The sequence below is a fragment of the Rhinolophus hipposideros genome (assembly GCF_964194185.1).
Source record: "Rhinolophus hipposideros genome assembly, contig: SUPER_9_unloc_4, whole genome shotgun sequence".
Lineage (NCBI taxonomy): Eukaryota > Metazoa > Chordata > Mammalia > Chiroptera > Rhinolophidae > Rhinolophus > Rhinolophus hipposideros.
In genome coordinates, this window is record NW_027669494.1 from 171,166 (window position 1) to 190,925 (window position 19,760).

The window sequence follows — 19,760 nt, forward strand, 5'->3', positions numbered from 1 at the left end:
GTCATGTGAGAATCCGTGAAGTCCCAAGGTCTGTCAGTCGAGGGGCCCGAAAAGGTCAAAACTATTTTCACAGAAATACTGAATGTCATTTGCCATTTTCACTCTCATTCTCTTCTAAGTGTACAGTAGAGTTTTCCACAGCCGTGATATCACAGCTCTGATGGTGACATCATAGGTCTACGGTTACTGGGTCGTAGCTCCAATGGCTCACAGAATGCATGACTGTGTGTGCTCCTATTTTAAATTGTTCAGTTTTTATTTCTAATATTGTCACTATGTATGGAGCCTACCGACTTAAAAATGTTCTTTGGAATGCTCAATAATTTTTAATCGCATAAAAGCATCCCAAGGCACAAAAGCTTCAGAATTCCTGTTTTCAAAGATTGTGTCTACCAAATATTCATTACCATTAACTACTTCTCCCATTTTTAATAATCGAAGACACCATAGGCGCATGTACACACATAGCCAGTGTCTGCTCAGCAGAACATCTGGTTGTCTTAAGACCATCAGTGTCACAACACTAAGAGGAAGTAAAGTTAAAAACAATTGTCATGGTAGCAACTGAAGCTTACTTGGGTAAACGTCAAAATTCAAATGACCATTTGAAAACGCTGGAAAAATCTTCCAGTGTGATAATTGACCTCTGGTAACGCTATTAAGTACAGGGATTTTAAACTGGGACATTTAGGCTATGGAACAAACGGAGAACCATCTTAGTGAAGTCACCAATTTAAAATCTCATTTTCTTATTCCTGTGAATACCTTTTCTCAAACACCGGTACCAACAATGACATCACGTTATTTATGTCAAATCCTTCAATTAAATTTGTAACAAAAAAAAGGAATGAGAAAGAGAAGACTGCAAGCATGTCACATGTCCTTGCGTACTCCTTCCCAAAATTAAATTGGTATTACAAAGAGTACCTGGTCTGAAGGGTTGCACCAAATCCATTCCTAAAGCTTTGTTAGGAACAGGATCTTCCAATTCAATGCTCGGCTGAAGGGGTTAGGAAACAAGATGATTAGTAACTAATGGACACTTCATGCAATCTCTAGTTAACAATTCAGGATAACAATATTAACGTTATAAACTCCAAGAAAAGGACTTTTTGAAAAATAGGTATTTAAGCAAATATTAGGTTGGTACAAATGATATTGCAGTTTGTGCAATTTTTTTAGACCTTTTAAACCGCAATTACTTTTGCAGCGAACTAAATACCTTGAAAAGTGTACTTCCTATAACTTTGACTTATTTCTAATGATACATTCTTTCTGTTTGTTTGTTTGCTTTTTTAGTTTTAAAGCAAGATACTTGCCTGACATGGTAAGAAACCTTGGTGTATGTCCTGTGGAGTCTAAACAGAACATATTAGAACCTACTTCATCTAGGTCAAGAAGAGCTTGGAAAAATCAAACTCTTATTTGATAAAAATTTTGATAGGAAAAGTGATTAAACAGAATGACAAAGGTGTAAGAAAAACCTTTCTTTAAGTGATATTTAAATAAATAATAGGAAAATGTTATATATAGTAATGCAACTTTTCAAAAAGTTTGTAAAGATTTTGTTGGGTATCCGATGGACATGCGTCCTATTTGGGAGACCACCTCAGGGATACTGTGGATACCTGATCATGGCATTGTACATCAGAAGCTAAACATTAATGAATGCCAACTATAATTTTATATATATAATGTGATGGTTCAGTGTGAGGTCGGAGGGATAGTGGATGGGGGGAGGGGGGTTCACAGTATGAGGGATATAAATGATGAACGTCTAAGTATTACCTTGTTTTGTACACCTGAAACTAATAAATAAATAAATTTATGAAAAAAAAAAAAAGAACAATTTGAGGAAGCCCTTCCCTTCCTCTGTAAGGTAACAGGGTTCCATGGTTGCGGCTGCCCTTGAATACAATTATATTAACATTTAGTTTACATTTTCAAAACTAAGAGTTAAGTTTATATATTAGGAGTTTGGGTATTGTTCTAGTACAGAATATTAAATTTATTACTCTTTTTACTTCCTTTGGCTTTTTAAAAATACATTAAAAAAAAAGATCTAATTAGGGAAAATAAGAACATTTATTTACTAACCATCTCAAATGTACCAGGCATCTGCCATGCACAGTTTATTTCTTTTCCACACAAACAACAAATATAAAAATGGTTTGATGCTGGTTAGCCCTCTTCCTGCTTCCTGACCATTCCAAGACACTAGAATAAAATGATGAACCCACAGGATCCATTGCTGTCCCTGCCCAGCAGGTTTCGCTCCTAGACCTTCACATGACTGGCTCCTTCTCATGCTTCACGTAGCAGTATCCCACACAGACGTTTACTTCAGGTCAAAACACTGAGCTCGCACCAACAGAGCCTCAAGTACCGAAACACTACACATCAACAGGGTATCGCCTATCACAGTCTCCTGAAGTTTAGCATCCCCCAGATTAGAAATCCACATGCCCCTTCTAACTTTTCCACTCTGTTCTTGACACTACGGCCATTTGATTGTCCTTCAGGTTTACAAAAAGTGTCCCCACCATTTGGTAAGTCACTACCGCCCACTGTGATCATTGATTTTACATTTCTATAGCTCCCTTTACACTTCACAAAGTGTTTTCACATTTGTTACCACATTAGTTCATTTCACACCCTGAAAGGTAGGCATAAGTACCTTTATGATGAATGAGGTCACTGACATCCAACAGGTTAAAAAGAAGTTTCCCCCAGATCCCACAGCTAGTAAGTGACCTATCCAGGGTTCTAGTGTGTTCTTATCGTCAAACACAGTGTCTACACCAGTAGGCAGCAGCTGCCTATATCAGAAGATCACACTCCTCCTGTCTCTTTTCACAGCTGTCATCTCACATTGGCTCATCATTACTTTGTACTTCTATTACTACAAGCATGGTTGCCATCAAGATACTCAATGCATGCTATTTTATCTGAACAGGACAGTTGTTGTGTATTAAAGCAGCACTCGGCCGATTGTCGTTAGTATAATCCTGCACAGTATTACTATTAACAATGCTCTTCCTTCCCTGGAAAAGTTCCTTGCAGATCTATTGGAGAATACAAATACAATAATACTTGCATGTAGCAGGCATTATCTTTTCAAATTCCAAGGTATAAAAAACCCTAAATTCCAAATTCTTTCTTTCTGAATCTCGTTAGGACATTTACACAACCGTAAAAACCACAGAATCATGCATTTGGGCATACCTCAAGCTGGAATAATTCTTTAGCTTTTAGGTAAACTTAACTTCAGAACCCAACTGATTCCTTATGACTTGGAAGCCTTCTCGTTTTATACTATTCTACACCGACCGCCTTCAGTGACCCATGCAAGTTAGCTGAGCTGTACTACGCTGTCTCATTATATTCAGCACATATGTATTTTATTAATTATAGGCTAAACCATAATAAAATAATTTAGGTGGGGAAATGCAGAGGTGAGAAAGTATAGTCAAACCATACCTTTTATGTTTTAACATCACCGGATGGTGATATTTAAAATAATAAAGATAAAAAAATAGTAGTGAATGACAGTACCTCAGAATCCCAACATGATTTTTCAGCTTCTTCTTTCAATCTTAATGCCGATGTTTTAACTATAAAACGTAGTCACAGAACATTAATGTGAACATATATTTCTATGCATTTTAAATACACATCCAAGTCATGAATATTTCCATAAAAGTAACAGCAGAAAAGAATTTCAGGGGGTCAAAACATTTGCAAGAAGAAGCAGTTGTTAGTAATGGGGATACTTTTGCAAAAAAGATAGGAACAAATGCTTATAAGAAATGAAAATCACAGTTGGATCTACACGTGTTACATTTGTGCATAGCAGCACTTAAGCTGGACAGAATTCATAGATAGTCACTAAATTATCACTTGTATTATTTTGGTGTGCTCCATCAACACAAGTCAAGATATCAGTTTTTGTTTGCTCTTGTGGAGCACTTTCAATAATATCCACACCATTTTCTCTTTTTCCAATTGGCGGCTTGGTTGCTTCTTTCTATTAAAAAAAAAGAAAAGAAAAACCCAACTTCAGAAAACATCATATTCATTTACTCCTTCACTCGCTCACTCAGTCCTTCAGTCAGTAAGACAACAAACCGCTATCATAGCCATCAAATCACAGGCATAGACCCAGGGGAAGCTGGAAATAGAAATGAAAGACTTTGTCCTATATTCTAGTAGAGGTCGATATACTATAATTTGTGAAAACAATCAGAACAGAAAAGTACCGCTCTCCAGTCCTACACCTCAGATCAATAAAGTATAGTACGGGCACAAAAGAAACAACAATCAGTTGTACCACATGCTGCAAAAACAGGGCTGCATCTTGAAAGACATACGAGGTGCGGAGGGAAACCATGAAGGGGAGTCCAGAAAGGGCAGCGGGCGCAAAAGCCTGCGTATGAAACAACATATTGTAAGTGAGGGCAGAAGAAGAATGGGGTAAGCCTGGAACTCTGAGAATGGGATGGAGAGACAACTGCAGAATCAGAACCAAATCAAAGAAGGCACGTGTCATGCTAGCAGATGAATTCTACCCTCACGTCATGGGGAATCACTCAGTAAACAAAGGTTTGCATCATCACAATTCTAGTTTACAACAGCCACTCGGGCACCATTTATGATATTGAGGAGTTCCATTTCTTTCTAGGAGCCTATCCATCAGCCTGTCTTGCTTCACGACATAGCGCCTCGCAGCTGCCTACAAATCACGAACACAGCTACCAACAACAGGTCACTCTGTAGCTTCCCCTAGGTGGCTCCCGATAGGGCACAAACAGCAGCTGACCTGGGCCTGCCCCACAGCCCCTCCCAAGAGGCCCCAAATCCAACACACCTTGGACCAGCTTCAAGTGACACCAGAACAGCACCAAATTGGCTTCACAAATGACAAAGCCAAGCCATGGACTGAGCAGACACCGGAGTCCTGCTACAGCCGATCTCACTCTGCGAGGTCAGCCTACACACAGGGGTTCATCTACTGCAGTCACAGCCAGTCGTCCTGTGGGTCAATTCCACACCCAGATGTGCCAACAGCAATAAGGCTCAAGTACAACAGGAGGGCACACACCAACCACATGAGCTTCTGGAACACAAGGCTCAGGTAACCGGGGTCTGTACCACTGGGCCACACACAACACCTGGTACATAAGGCAATACTGTCAAGATGAGGAGAATTGGCAGATCCACAGAATACACAGAAAGAAACACAGAGAGGAAGTGAAAAAAGATGAGAGAAAAAAAATTTCTCTAATGAAAGACCAGGAAAAAAAAACTAGAGAAAGAACTAAACCTAATGAACACAAGTTATCTACAGGACACACAGTTCAAAATACTACTTCTAAGGACACTCAATGAACTTTTGGGAAAAAGTAGATAAACGTTGTAACACATCAACAGAGACAGCAAACATAAAAAATGGACATGGAAATCATTAACGAAAGTCAAACATGAAAAATAGAACATCTGAAATGAGTAATTAATAGATGGAATCAGTACCAGATTTCGTTGAGGCAGACGTTCAAATCAGTGATTTGGAAGACAAGGGAGCAGAAAATACACAATCAGAACAGAAGAAATAGATATGAAAAATGACTATGGGTCAAAAAAAAACAAGAGAGAGAGAAGGCTTTAAGGGACTTCTGGGACAAGATAAAGTGTAACAGCACTCGTAAGGCTATCAAAAGGAGAAGAGAGAGACAGAAAGGAATTGAAAACCTATTTGAGTAAATAATGACGGAAATCTTCTCTTACTTGTTGAAGGAAACACAAGCGTAGGAAAAACAGAGTTCCAAGCAAAATAAAGCCAAACAGGCCCAGACCAAGACATACCAGAATTAAAACACCAAAGGGTAAAGACACAGAGAGATATTAAAACCAGCAAGAGAAAAGCAGTTAGGTACATACAAGGGAGCTTGCATAAGACTGTCAGGTGATCTCTCAAAAGTAAATCTGAAGGCCAGAGGAATGGGTAAGAAATATAGAAATGTGATGAAACGCAATAATTTACAACCAAGAGCACTGTATCCAGCAAGGCTCTCATTTAGAATCAAACGAGAGGAAAAGAGCTTGCCAGAGAAAAAGGAGGTGATGCAGTTCAGCACCAGGAAACCACTATCACAAGAAATGTAAAACCACGACTAGAAAAAAAAGGAGGATGAGGAGAAGGAGGAGAAAGAGCAGGAGGGGGAGAAGTGAATAAGAAAATGCCAATAACTACGTACCTACAAATAATTACTTTAAATGTAAATAGATTAAATGCTCCAGAAAAGACATAAGGTAGCTGAATGGTTAAGAATGCAAGACCCATACACACGACAATCAAACTACAAACTTTCTTCACCGCAAAGGAAACCAACAACACCATGAAGTCACGACCGGATGAATGGAGAAGATATTTACCAATGATATATTTGATAAAGGGTTGACATCCAAAACATATAAGGAACTCATAAACCTTAACACCAAAAGACGAACAATGCAATTACAAAATGAGAAGAGTACCTGAATAGACTTTTCTCCAAAGGGGTCACACATATAGCCAAGAGACATACGAAAACATGCTCCGTGTCACTAATCATCAGAGCAATGCAAATTAAAAATACAATGAGCTACCACCTCACAACTGTCAGAATGTCCATGATCCATGAATCAACAAGCAACAAGTGTTGGTGAGGATATGAAAAAAAACGGAGTCCTCGTGCACTGTTGGTGAGACTGCAAATCCAGGCAGACAATGGAAAACAATATGGAAGTTCCTCAAAAATTTAGATATAGAACTACCATGTGGCACAGAAGTCCCTCTTCTGGGTTTTCCTCCACAGAAATCCAAAACACTAATTAGAAAAGCAATATGCATTTCTATGGTCGTTGCCACATTATTGTCTTTTTCTCTTTTTTTATTGTTTTGCCGCATTATTTTCAATAGTCCAGATAAGAAAGTAACCAAAAAATCCATCATCTTGGAGAAAGAAGAAGATGGACATATATATATAACAAAATGCTACTTGTCTGTAATGAAGAATAAATACTTATCGTTTGTGACACATGTGTGGACCTAGAAGGTATTATTCTAAGTGAAAAAAGTCAGACAGAGAAAGACAAATACCACATGATTTCACTTATTGGTTATGTCCAAAAAAAAAAAAATAAATGAACAGAGAAAAGGGAAACAAACTCATAGGAGCAGAGAACGAACTGATCCTTGCCCGGTTCGAGGATTGTTAAGGGAATGATTGAAATGGAAACAACACTAAGAAGTATAAAGTGGCAGATATAAAATAGTTGTGAAGATTTCAAGTACAGCACAAAGAATACAGTAAATAGGATTGTAATAACGAAGTACGGTGTCAGGGATACCACACTAATCGGGGTACCAGTTTGCACATTATATAAATGCCTAATCACGATGCTGTACACCTGAGGCTCACATCATATTGAATGTCAGCTGTAACAGAAATGAAAAATTTTACATTTAAAAAACAAAACTAAAAACTTTCTGAAACTTGACATTTGACTATATGGTTTTTAAGAATCTCTGCTTTTGACCAGAGTAAAGAAAGGATCCTATCTTTTGTAGACACTGCTCCTTTCTTTACTTTGGTCAATGCATCATGGACATGGGCATAGAATCTCACGGACATATTTTTATAGGGAGCAGCCAAGAGCATCATCAGCTTTGGAGCCAAGTGGATTTTGCATCAAACCCTCAAACTTCTCCCTGGCTACTGCAAGTCATGCTGCCTAGACTGTCTTGGTCTCCATTTACTTATCTCTGAAGATGAAGATTCCCTTCCTTCACAAAGCTATTCTGAGGATTAACTCACATCGTGCTGGTTACAGAATAGGTGCAGAACAAGTGTTGATTTGACTATGGACTATTTCACCATATCAGTGAAAAGAAAATCTGTGTCGCTCTTGCTTATACGGGCCAGGGCCCATGCATCAATACCACATAATAAAACACGCCATTAAAACACTAAACTTGGGAAAAAAAATCTCTGCTTTTCAAATTGGTTATTATTTTATGCAAAACATGTACTCTTCAATTAGATGAAGACACTTAAATATATTCACAATGCAATGATTTAGATCATTGTCCAATCCCTTTGTAATATGAGTTTTGAGATGGAGAACGTGAATTCGAAACTTCAAAACTCTACTATTATTTTAGTCTAAACGATGAACCTAGTATACCGGAAACTAATATAAAACAATATGGAATGTCCACGGAATGTCAATGAAAAAAAAATGGAGAAAACACTCCCTCCTAACAAGGATAGGATACCAACATACAAAGTGTAAAAAAATAAAACTATATGTCTTATGCTATACAGTTTTAAAACTGAAAACTACCAGCAAGATTTCATGACTGTTACAATGAGTACCGGAATCCACTAAAGATTTCATTTAGGCACGAGTATGATAAAAGTCAGGCTGGTATAACGTAAAAGTCACATTAAAAATCCTTACCCTTAACCAAATTGCATATCTCCGTCACTGTGGGAAAACTCCCTGTAGAATTTTACTATCACTATACATATCCCAGCCCCTTCTTTTTCTCAGCTCCCGTCTTCAATACTTATTAAAGTTAAAAGAACAACAACAAAACAATGAAGCGTCAAATGGTCATATGTTATAAAATGTTTCACGCTGACCAATTTTCCATAACAAACATAAAACAATGATAGGTGGAGCACTACTAAATTTTACAACTCAGTGCTACACAAAACTAAATTAAGAGCACAAAAGTTAATTTCACACAGGAGACTTTTACCTTGGTATCAACATTGAAGAGTCGATCGTCTAATGTAGACCATGAATCATCACTGCCACGTTTCCAGGAAAGAGTTCAGGGTAAAGATACACAACAGAAACAAGTGAATTCATTTCTTTACAAAAGCAACAACAACAACAACAAAAGGAGTAAAATTCAGCTATCTGCATATGAAATGAAGTTTCTTGATATGATTAAAATTTAGATGATGTTCTAGAAAAGCGATCAGTTATCTATTTCTGAATGCACCACTCCCAACTCATGCACGAGTTAATGAAGATACACTCTAAGTTTCCATAACAAAGAATGACAGCCAACATGTTGGCAACACCTGACAGTACCTTGTTTTCACCAAAAGTCCCCAGGGCTGAATTGAAAACGCAATTAATAGCTGACAAGAGGAACCTGAACTGGGACAAAAGCAATGAGCTAAATCGAGGTAGAACGATACACTGAGCCTTCTCCATGGTCTGTCCCTGGTTCAAAGATTAATCTGTGTGGGTCACAAACGGCAGTCTTGCGTCTTTAATGTAGAACGCAGTTATTAAATAGACTCCATTCCTTCCTTTCACCCTGAAACACTACAGTGAGTTCCCTGAAATGTGTGAAATGTTTGCAAGTTACACGTACAAAAGTCAAAGAACAAATATGTATGTTGTTAGCCTCCCCACTCTCCGATCACTTGTCCGCACAGCTTCCTGGCAATCTCCAACCTTGAAAACTTCAGCCTACGAAGGCATAGACTCCTGAAACAAGGTTGGGCTCAAATGACCCACAGTAGGACTTTTCTATTTCCCTGTTCCTGGAAAATAAGCTCAATGGAGCCTCAGTCATCCACTCCCAACACAGGCATGTTACCACCTACCCAACTCCATTACTGTTTTCACAATCAGTCCTCCCTCTGCCCAACCCTCCATCTCCATGGGAAGGACATCAGCCCGTTGGGAAAAGAGGTGGAGGTGACGAGACACCTGCCGTGGGCCATAGATCTATGTAGTTCAGCAATCTCCAGTGCCTTTGGACTCGAGGGGACCCCCTCTGTAATTTCGGGTGCAGGTGGATAATACCACAATTCTACTTGCTATAAAGAGAATGTTTCCAGAGGCTCAAAGGTTTAATATGTTTTCATACAACCTTAAGTTTTGCTGGTTCCTCCAATTCAACAAACGAAAAAGCACCAACCTGTTCAGACGCCCTTGAACCCATTACTTTAATCTGCTTCTTTAGACAACTACCAACATCCGGTGTCCTTCTTGCTTGTAATTTCTCTTTACCTTGTCATACCCTACTATTCTGATCTCTTTTCCCTTATCTGATCTCTGATCTCTAATCTAAAAGCTTTATTCCTATTCCAACCCAGTGTTGGTCCTATTGAGACTTGGATTCCCCTGCTAATTCCATTCTTATCCTCTTCCACTGCATTCACTAGACCTTTCCATAATTAAACCCTCACCCAAAGGATGATAAAGAAGGAAGTGTACTGGGCTTAGAAACCTACACTTAATCTCATTTCATCACTCACTATACTCAAATAAGTCACTTTAATCTCTTGGGGCTCAAACTCCTCATGTGATCAACTACTTGACCAAAACATTAATGGCAGCATGAAGTACTAGGGGGTGTTTTGAATAATTAATTGCTAACATTCCTTTAACACCTGGAATTCTATGTACTTTTGATTCTGTCAAAAAAATGGAGAACACTTAGCTGGCAGAAGTGGAAAAAAATAACACAACAACGGCAACAATAATACCCCGAGAATGCAGAGAAAAAGGGGAAAAATCAAGAAAACTCATGGAAGAGGGAAGAAAGACTCTGGAAAAAGAGAAAAAACTTCCTACAACAAGGGAAAGGTATTAGCCAGAAGGGAAACACAGGCTGGGAAGTCAGTCAGTAGAGGAATCAATTAGAAATATCATCTCAATTTGTGCTGCATTAACACAACATGGTCTATACATAGATGATCTTCACTTACAGAACAACGATTCATCCCAAGAAGTGTACGTCGCATTATACCTGAAAACATTTATCTGATTAGGTCTTGCTTATGTACAACCTGTGGTTTGGTGGCCACAACGAACTGACATCTGCCCTCAACACTGATGGTGAAAACAAGGTTCTCGTGACTGCTGCAACTATCAAGTACATTCAGACAAGAGCTTGGGCTAACTGGGCTTGGTAGGAAACTTCTAAATCAGCACTAAGGCATCACTAAACGGGACTCTCTGAGGCCACCTGACGTGCACCTGAATCTTGAATCCAGACCTGTCCAGGCACTTCTCAGTACAGGCCGAGGGACAAGAGAACGGACTTGGGAAGCCAAGCAGGCTGAAGGTCACATCACGGGTCAGCCTCTTGGTAACAATGGAACCAGGGGTCAGTTAATCCACCTCCCGGAACCACACTCGTCTAATGAATAAAAACTAGGCCGAACAGCACAGCTACTTTGCGAATCTACTGTGCCGACGACCTGGGATTACCAAAGTTAGGCACATAATATTGGGTCTAGCCCAGAGCAGAACACTCATTAAAGCTTACTGGCTTCTCTGGGCAGTCTCTCAGTTAACATGCAATTTTAGAAATCCATAAAATCCTACCTGCTTGCAGGGTCGCATTTAGGACACTCATCCACTGTTAAAGAAAACATTTACATACATTGTAAATACACAACAGAAAAACACAGAACTTTCAAAGCATCAGATTCAAGTGATGTAAAAATGTTTCTTTGGGAACACCCCTGAAGACTATAGTAGAGTGAATGTTACTGATACAACTGGTGGGCAATTAATACATGAAGAACTTTTACTTCCTCTGCTCTATGTCTGTCTGTGTGTGTGTGTGTGTGTGTGTATACACACATATATATTTTAATATATATTCATACACATACACATATGCACAGATATATATACATATATACGTATGTACCTACATATGTGTGTATGTATGCATATATACTCCCCAGTGTACGCTAAATACTAGTCTAAATGGAATCACACTTTCTCCTTATTCCCTTTCTTATTTCCTTATGTTACTCTGATTGAGGAAGAATGCCAATGTCCTGCTAAAAGTTATTCTATTTGGCTGTAAGTTGTGTAAACAGAGTAAACATAAAGCAGATTTTGCTACAAAATGACTGTAGGAAATTCAGAACTACGATCATCCTACACAGAGATAGGCTAGGGTTGAACTCTTTGTGTGTTTTTTATTTCCTTCTTTGCTTTCTCTGTTTCCTGGTGGCTGTGATTCACACTAGTCATGGAGGGAAGAATTATGTAAGAGGAACACACCTCCAATTTGCGTCTTTCGTTTGTCTATTGCGGCCATCTGTCCAAACTCTGTGGATGCTGACAGAGGTTTTCTAAATGAGTGTGTGACAAATGGCCATTTATCACGAAATTTCGAATCCCAGGATCTTTGACAAGTTTCATGATTGAAAATCAAAGAAGCAACATTCCAGCTGGGAGAATCTGAAAATAAAATTTTCGTTTATGAGGAGGTAAAAATAACACAAAGCTGACCATCTTGTAAAACGTCCTTCTTCAGAGAAGCAGTCCCACGTCCTCCTTTCTCCCAAACACTCTGTTCCTTCTTAGTACATTTTATTTTAGTTGTCCTATACTTGCCATTCACGTAAGTTAAGTTGAATTAACTATTGTCACTCAGCAATTTCTGTTATATAATGTGTTTCCAATTAAAGCTTTTCTTCTTAATAGTTAAAATGGTGTGGGTATGAATCTTTTTGTCATTATCAAAAGTTATGTCTAACCGCTTAAGTTTAAATATGTGTGACAAACATGGGTTTAAAACAAGTTTCAATGAATCGTACTATTTCAAATAAGAAACTACTTATTACAAGAAAATGGTCTTTTCTAAATGCTCCAATACGTTCAGAATTCACTTTTTAAGCCTTTGATAATTGAAATTCAAATGACAAATGACAGGCTTGGGTGACCTTATTGTTTCCAAGTAAAATACGATCAGGGCCCGACCGGTGGCTCAAGTGGTTAGAGCTCCATGCGCCTAACTCCGAAGGCTGCCGGTTCGATTCCCACAGGGGCCAGTGGACTCTCAACCACAAGGTTGTCGGTTCAGTTCCTCGAGTCCCGCAGGGGATGGTGGGCTACGCCCCCTGCAACTACTAATGGCAACTGGACCTGGAGCTGAGCTGCGCCCTCCACCAATAAGACTGAAAGGACAACAAGTTGAAGCTGAATGGCACCCTCCACAACTAAGATTGAAAGGACAACACCTTACTTGGAAAAAAGTCCTGGAAATACACTGTTCACCAATAAAGTCCTGTTCCCCTTCCCCAATAAAAAAAAAATCTTAAAAAAAAATACGTTCAAACTAGGTATACATTAGCTCCAAAGAATACAGGGCACCATGAGACAGAAAACAAATACATAACAAAACATTTTCCTTTTGCTTTTTAAACAAAATCTCAGCTTAAATCTACGAGACAAGTGAAAGAAAACCACACTGTAGAAGTGAAGCTTTAAAGCCTCTTTTATCACTTCACATCCAGGAAGCCCGTACATCATTTAAGACGGTGGTTTCCAATGTCATGTGAGAATCCGTGAAGTCCCAAGGTCTGTCAGTCGAGGGGCCCGAAAAGGTCAAAACTATTTTCACAGAAATACTGAATGTCATTTGCCATTTTCACTCTCATTCTCTTCTAAGTGTACAGTAGAGTTTTCCACAGCCGTGATATCACAGCTCTGATGGTGACATCATAGGTCTACGGTTACTGGGTCGTAGCTCCAATGGCTCACAGAATGCATGACTGTGTGTGCTCCTATTTTAAATTGTTCAGTTTTTATTTCTAATATTGTCACGATGTATGGAGCCTACCGACTTAAAAATGTTCTTTGGAATGCTCAATAATTTTTAATCGCATAAAAGCATCCCAAGGCACAAAAGCTTCAGAATTCCTGTTTTCAAAGATTGTGTCTACCAAATATTCATTACCATTAACTACTTCTCCCATTTTTAATAATCGAAGATAGCATAGGCGCACATACACATGCCGCCAGTGTCTGCTCAGCAGAACATCTGGTTGGCTTAAGACCATCAGTGTTACAACACTAAGAGGAAGTAAAGTTAAAAAACAATTGTCATGGTAGCAACTGAGGCTAACTTGGGTAAACGTCAAAATTCAAATGACCATTTGAAAACGCTGGAAAAATCTTCCAGTGTGATAATTGACCTCTGGTAACGCTATTAAGTACAGGGATTTTAAACTGGGACATTTAGGCTATGGAACAAACGGAGAACCATCTTAGTGAAGTCACCAATTTAAAATCTCATTTTCTTATTCCTGTGAATACCTTTTCTCAAACACCGATACCAACAATGACATCACATTATTTATGTCAAATCCTTCAATTAAATTTGTAACAAAAAAAAGGAATGAGAAAGAGAAGACTGCAAGCATGTCACATGTCCTTGCGTACTCCTGCGCAAAATTAAATTGGTATTACAAAGTGTACCTGGTCCGAAGAGTTGCACCAAATCCATTCCTACAGCTTTGTTAGGAACAGGATCTTCCAATTCAATGCTCGGCTGAAGGGGTTAGGAAACAAGATGATTAGTAACTAATGGACACTTCATGCAATCTCTAGCTAACAATTCAGGATAACAATATTAACGTTATAAACTCCAAGAAAAGGACTTTTTGAAAAATAGGTATTTAAGCAAATATTAGGTTGGTACAAATGATATTGCAGTTTGTGCAATTTTTTAAAACCTTTTAAACTGCAATTACTTTTGCAGCGAACTAAATACCTTGAAAAGTGTACTTCCTATACTTTGAAATATTTCTAATGATACATTCTTTTTGTTTGTTTTTTTAGTGTTAAAACAAGATACTTGACCGACATGGTAAGAAACCTTGGTGTATGTCCTGTGGAGTCTAAACAGAACATATTAGAACCTACTTCATCTAGGTCAACAAGTGCTTGGCAAAACCAAACTCTTATTTGATAAAAATTTTGATAGGAAAAGTGGTTAAACAGAATGACAAAGGTGTAAGAAAAACCTTTCTTTAAGTTATATTTAAATAAATAATAGGAAAATGTTATATATAGTTATGCAACTTTTCAAAAAGTTTAATAAGATCTAATCAGGGTAAAATAAGAACATTTATATGTTAACCATCTCAAATGTACCAGGCATCTGCCATGCACAGTTTATTTCTTATCCACACAAACAACAAATATAAAAATGGTTTGATGGTGGTTGACCCTCTTCCTGCTTCCTGACCATTCCAAGACACTAGAATAAAATGATGAACCCACAGGATCCATTGCTGTCCCTGCCCAGCAGGTTTCGCTCCTAGACCTTCACATGACTGGCTCCTTCTCATGCTTCACGTGGCAGTATCCCACACAGACATTTACTTCAGGTCAAAACACTGAGCTCGCACCAATAGAGCCTCAAGTACCGAAACACTACACATCAACAGGGTATCGCCTATCACAGTCTCCTGAAGTTTAGCATCCCCCAGATTAGAAATCCACATGCCCCTTCTAACTTTTCCACTCTGTTCTTCACACTACAGCCATTTGATTGTCCTTCAGGTTTACAAAAAGTGTCCCCACCATTTGGTAAGTCACTACCACCCACTGTGATCATTGATTTTACATTTCTATAGCTCCCTTTACACTTCACAAAGTGTTTTCACATTTGTTACCACATTAGTTCATTTCACACCCTGAAAGGTAGGCATAAGTACCTTTATGATGAATGAGGTCACTGACATCCAACAGGTTAAAAAGAAGTTTCCCCCAGATCCCACAGCTACTAAGTGACCTATCCAGGGTTCTAGTGTGTTCTTATCGTCAAACACAGTGTCTACACCAGTAGGCAGCAGCTGCCTATATCAGAAGATCACACTCCTCCTGTCTCTTTTCACAGCTGTCATCTCACATTGGCTCATCATTACTTTGTACTTCTATTACTACAAGCATGGTTGCCATCAAGATACTCAATGCATGCTATTTTAACTGAACAGGACAGTTGTTGTGTATTAAAGCAGCACTCGGCCGATTGTTGTTAGTATAATCCTGCACAGTATTACTATTAACAATGCTCTTCCTTCCCTGGAAAAGTTCCTTGCAGATCTATTGGAGAATACAAATACAATAATACTTGCATGTAGCAGGCATTATCTTTTCAAATTCCAAGGTATAAAAAACCCTAAATTCCAAATTCTTTCTTTCTGAATCTCATTAGGACATTTACACAACCGTAAAAACCACAGAAGCATGCATTTGGGCATACTTCAAGCTGGAATGATTCTTTAGCTTTTAGGTAAACTTAACTTCAGAACCCAACTGATTCCTTATGACTTGGAAGCCTTCTCGTTTTATACTATTCTACACCGACCGCCTTCAGTGACCCATGCAAGTTAGCCAAGCTGTACTATGCAGTCTCATTATATTCAGCACATATGTATTTTATTAATTATAGGCTATACCATAATAAAATAATTTAGGTGGGGAAATGCAGAGGTAAGAAAGTATAGTCAAACCATACCTTTTATGTTTTAACATCACCGGATGGTGACATTTAAAATAATAATGATAAAAATAATAGTAGTGAATGACAGTACCTCAGAATCCCAACATAATTTTTCAGCTTCTTCTTTCAATCTTAATGCCGATGTTTTAACTATAAAACGTCACAGAACATTAATGTGAACATATATTTCTATGCATTTTAAATACACATCCAAGTCATGAATATTTCCATAAAAGTAACAGCAGAAAAGAATTTCAGGGGGTCGAAGCATTTGCAAGAAGAAGCAGTTGTTAGTAATGGGGATACTTTTGCAAAAAAGATAGGAACAAATGCTTATAAGAAATGAAAATCACAGTTGGATCTACACGTGTTAGATTTGTGTATAGCAGCACTTAAGCTAGAAAGAATTCATAGATAGTCACTAAATTATCACTTGTATTATTTTGGTGTGCTCCATCAACACAAGTCAAGATATCAGTTTTTGTTTGCTCTTGTGGAGCACTTTCAATAATATCCACACCTTTTTCTCTTTTTCCAATTGGCGGCTTGGTTGCTTCTTTCTATTAAAAAAAAGAAAAGAAAAACCCAACTTCAGAAAACATCATATTCATTTACTCATTCACTCGCTCACTCAGTCCTTCAGTCAGTAAGACAACAAACCGCTATCATAGCCATCAAATCACAGGCATAGACCCAGGGGAAGCTGGAAATAGAAATGAAAGACTTTGTCCTATATTCTAGTAGAGGTCGATATACTATAATTTGTGAAAACAATCAGAACAGAAAAGTACCGCTCTCCAGTCCTACACCTCAGATCAATAAAGTATAGTACGGGCACAAAAGAAACAACAATCAGTTGTACCACATGCTGCAAAAACAGGGCTGCATCTTGAAAGACATACGAGGTGCGGAGGGAAACCATGAAGGGGAGTCCAGAAAGGGCAGCGGGCGCAAAAGCCTGCGTATGAAACAACATATTGTAAGTGAGGGCAGAAGAAGAATGGGGTAAGCCTGGAACTCTGAGAATGGGATGGAGAGACAACTGCAGAATCAGAACCAAATCAAAGAAGGCACGTGTCATGCTAGCAGATGAATTCTACCCTCACGTCATGGGGAGTCACTCAGTAAACAGAGGTTTGCATCATCACAATTCTAGTTTACAACAGCCACTCGGGCACCATTTATGATATTGAGGAGTTCCATTTCTTTCTAGGAGCCTATCCATCAGCCTGTCTTGCTTCACGACATAGCGCCTCGCAGCTGCCTACAAACTCACAAACGCAGCTACCAACAACAGGTCACTTTGTACCTTCCCCTAGTGGCTCCCGGTTGGGCACAAGCAGCAGCTGATCTGGGCCTGCCAGACAGCCCCTCACAAGAGCCCCAAATCCAACACACCTTGGGACCAGCTTCAAGTGACACCAGAACATGACCAAATTAGCTTCACAAATGACAAAGCCAAGCCATGGACTGAGCAGACACCGGAGCCCTGCTACAGCCGATCTCACTCTGCGAGGTCAGCCCACACACAGGGGTTCATCTACTGTCGTCACAGCCAGTCGTCCTGAGGGTCAATTCCACACCCAGATGTGCCAACAGCAATAAGGCTCAAGTACAACAGGAGGGCACACATCACCCACATGAGCTTCTGGAACACAAGGCTCAGGTAACTGGGGCCTGTACCACTGGGCGCCACACGACACCTGGTATATAAGGCAATACTGTCCAGATGAGGAGAATTAGAAGATCCACATAAACACTGAAACAAACACAGAGAGGAAGTGAAAAAAGAAGAGAGAAAGAAATTTTTCTCTAATGAAAGACCAGGAAAAAAAAACTAGAGAAAGAACTAAACCTAATGGAGACAAGTTATTTACCAGACACACAGTTCAAAATACTACTTCTAAGGATGTCAATGAACTTTGGGGAAAAGTAGATAAACGTTGTAACACATCAACAGAGACAGCAAACCTAAAAAATGGACATGGAAATCATTAACGAAAGTCGACTATGAAAAATACAACATCTGAAATGAGTAATTAATAGATGGAATCAGCACCAGATTTGGTTGAAGCAGACGTTCAAATCAGTGATTTGGAAGACAAGGGAGCAGAAAACACACAATCAGAACAGAAGAAAAAGATATGAAAAATGATTATGTGTCAAAAAGAACGAGAGAGAGAAGGCTTTAAGGGACTTCTGGGACAAGATAAAGTGTAACAGCACTCGTAAGGCTATCAAAAGGAGAAGAGAGAGACAGAAAGGAATTGAAAACCTATTTGAATAAATAATGACGGAAATCTTCCCTAACCTGTTGAAGGATACGCAAGAGTAGGAAACACACAGAGCTCCAAACAAAATAAAGCAAACAGGCCCAGACCAAGACATACCAGAATTAAAACACCAAAGGGTAAAGACACAGAGAGATATTAAAACCAGCAAGAGAAAAGCAGTTAGGTACATACAAGGGAGCTTGCATAAGACTGTCAGGTGATCTCTCAAAAGTAAATCCGAAGGACAGAGGAATGGGGAAGAAATATAGAAATGTGATGAAACGCAATAATTTACAACCAAGAGCACTGTATCCAGCAAGGCTCTCATTTCGAATCAAACGAGAGGAAAAGAGCTTGCCAGAGAAAAAGGAGGTGTTGCAGTTCAGCACCAGGAAACCACTATCACAAGAAATGTAAAACCACGACTAGAAAAAAAAGGAGGATGAGGAGAAGGAGGAGAAAGAGCAGGAGGGGGAGAAGTGAATAAGAAAATGCCAATAACTACGTACCTACAAATAATTACTTTAAATGTAAATAGATTAAATGCTCCAGAAAAGACATAAGGTAGCTGAATGGTTAAGAATGCAAGACCCATACACACGACAATCAAACTACAAACTTTCTTCACCGCAAAGGAAACCAACAACAACATGAAGTCACGACGGGAAGAATGGAGAAAATATTTGCCACTGATATATTTGATAAAGAGTTGACATCCAAAACATATAAGGAACTCATAAACCTTAACACCAAAAGACGAACAATGCAATTACAAAATGAGAAGAGTACCTGAATAGACTTTTCTCCAAAGGGGTCACACATATAGCCAAGAGACATACGAAAACATGCTCCGTGTCACTAATCATCAGAGCAATGCAAATTAAAAATACAATGAGCTACCACCTCACAACTGTCAGAATGTCCATGATCCATGAATCAACAAGCAACAAGTGTTGGTGAGGATATGAAAAAAAACGGAGTCCTCGTGCACTGTTGGTGAGACTGCAAATCCAGGCAGACAATGGAAAACAATATGGAAGTTCCTCAAAAATTTAGAAATAGAACTACCATGTGGCACAGCAGTCCCTCTTCTGGGTTTTCCTCCACAGAAATCCAAAACACTAATTTGAAAACAACATGCATTTCTATGGTCGTTG

General features: G+C 38.9%; 1 protein-coding gene across 4 annotated transcripts in view; it reads right to left on the reverse strand.

Annotated features, from left to right (window-relative positions):
• Nucleotides 1-19,760, reverse strand: part of LOC308502960 (uncharacterized protein) — a 90,989-nt gene that overhangs the window by 31,965 nt on the left and 39,264 nt on the right. For 2 of the 4 annotated variants that reach the window (XM_081080775.1, XM_081080773.1), the window contains exons 10-18: nucleotides 16,851-16,890; nucleotides 16,422-16,480; nucleotides 14,299-14,371; nucleotides 12,097-12,276; nucleotides 11,404-11,437; nucleotides 8,807-8,858; nucleotides 3,988-4,027; nucleotides 3,556-3,614; nucleotides 928-1,000 (exon numbers count right to left, since the gene is read on the reverse strand). In XM_081080775.1, coding sequence (XP_080936901.1) covers nucleotides 928-1,000; nucleotides 3,556-3,614; nucleotides 3,988-4,027; nucleotides 8,807-8,858; nucleotides 11,404-11,437; nucleotides 12,097-12,276; nucleotides 14,299-14,371; nucleotides 16,422-16,480; nucleotides 16,851-16,890 — 610 coding nt within the window. Of the gene's footprint in view, nucleotides 1-927; nucleotides 1,001-3,555; nucleotides 3,615-3,900; nucleotides 4,028-8,806; nucleotides 8,859-11,403; nucleotides 11,438-12,096; nucleotides 12,277-14,298; nucleotides 14,372-16,421; nucleotides 16,481-16,850; nucleotides 16,891-19,760 lie in introns of all 4 variants that reach the window. The other 2 variants (XM_081080774.1, XM_081080772.1) reach the window with 1 other exon arrangement.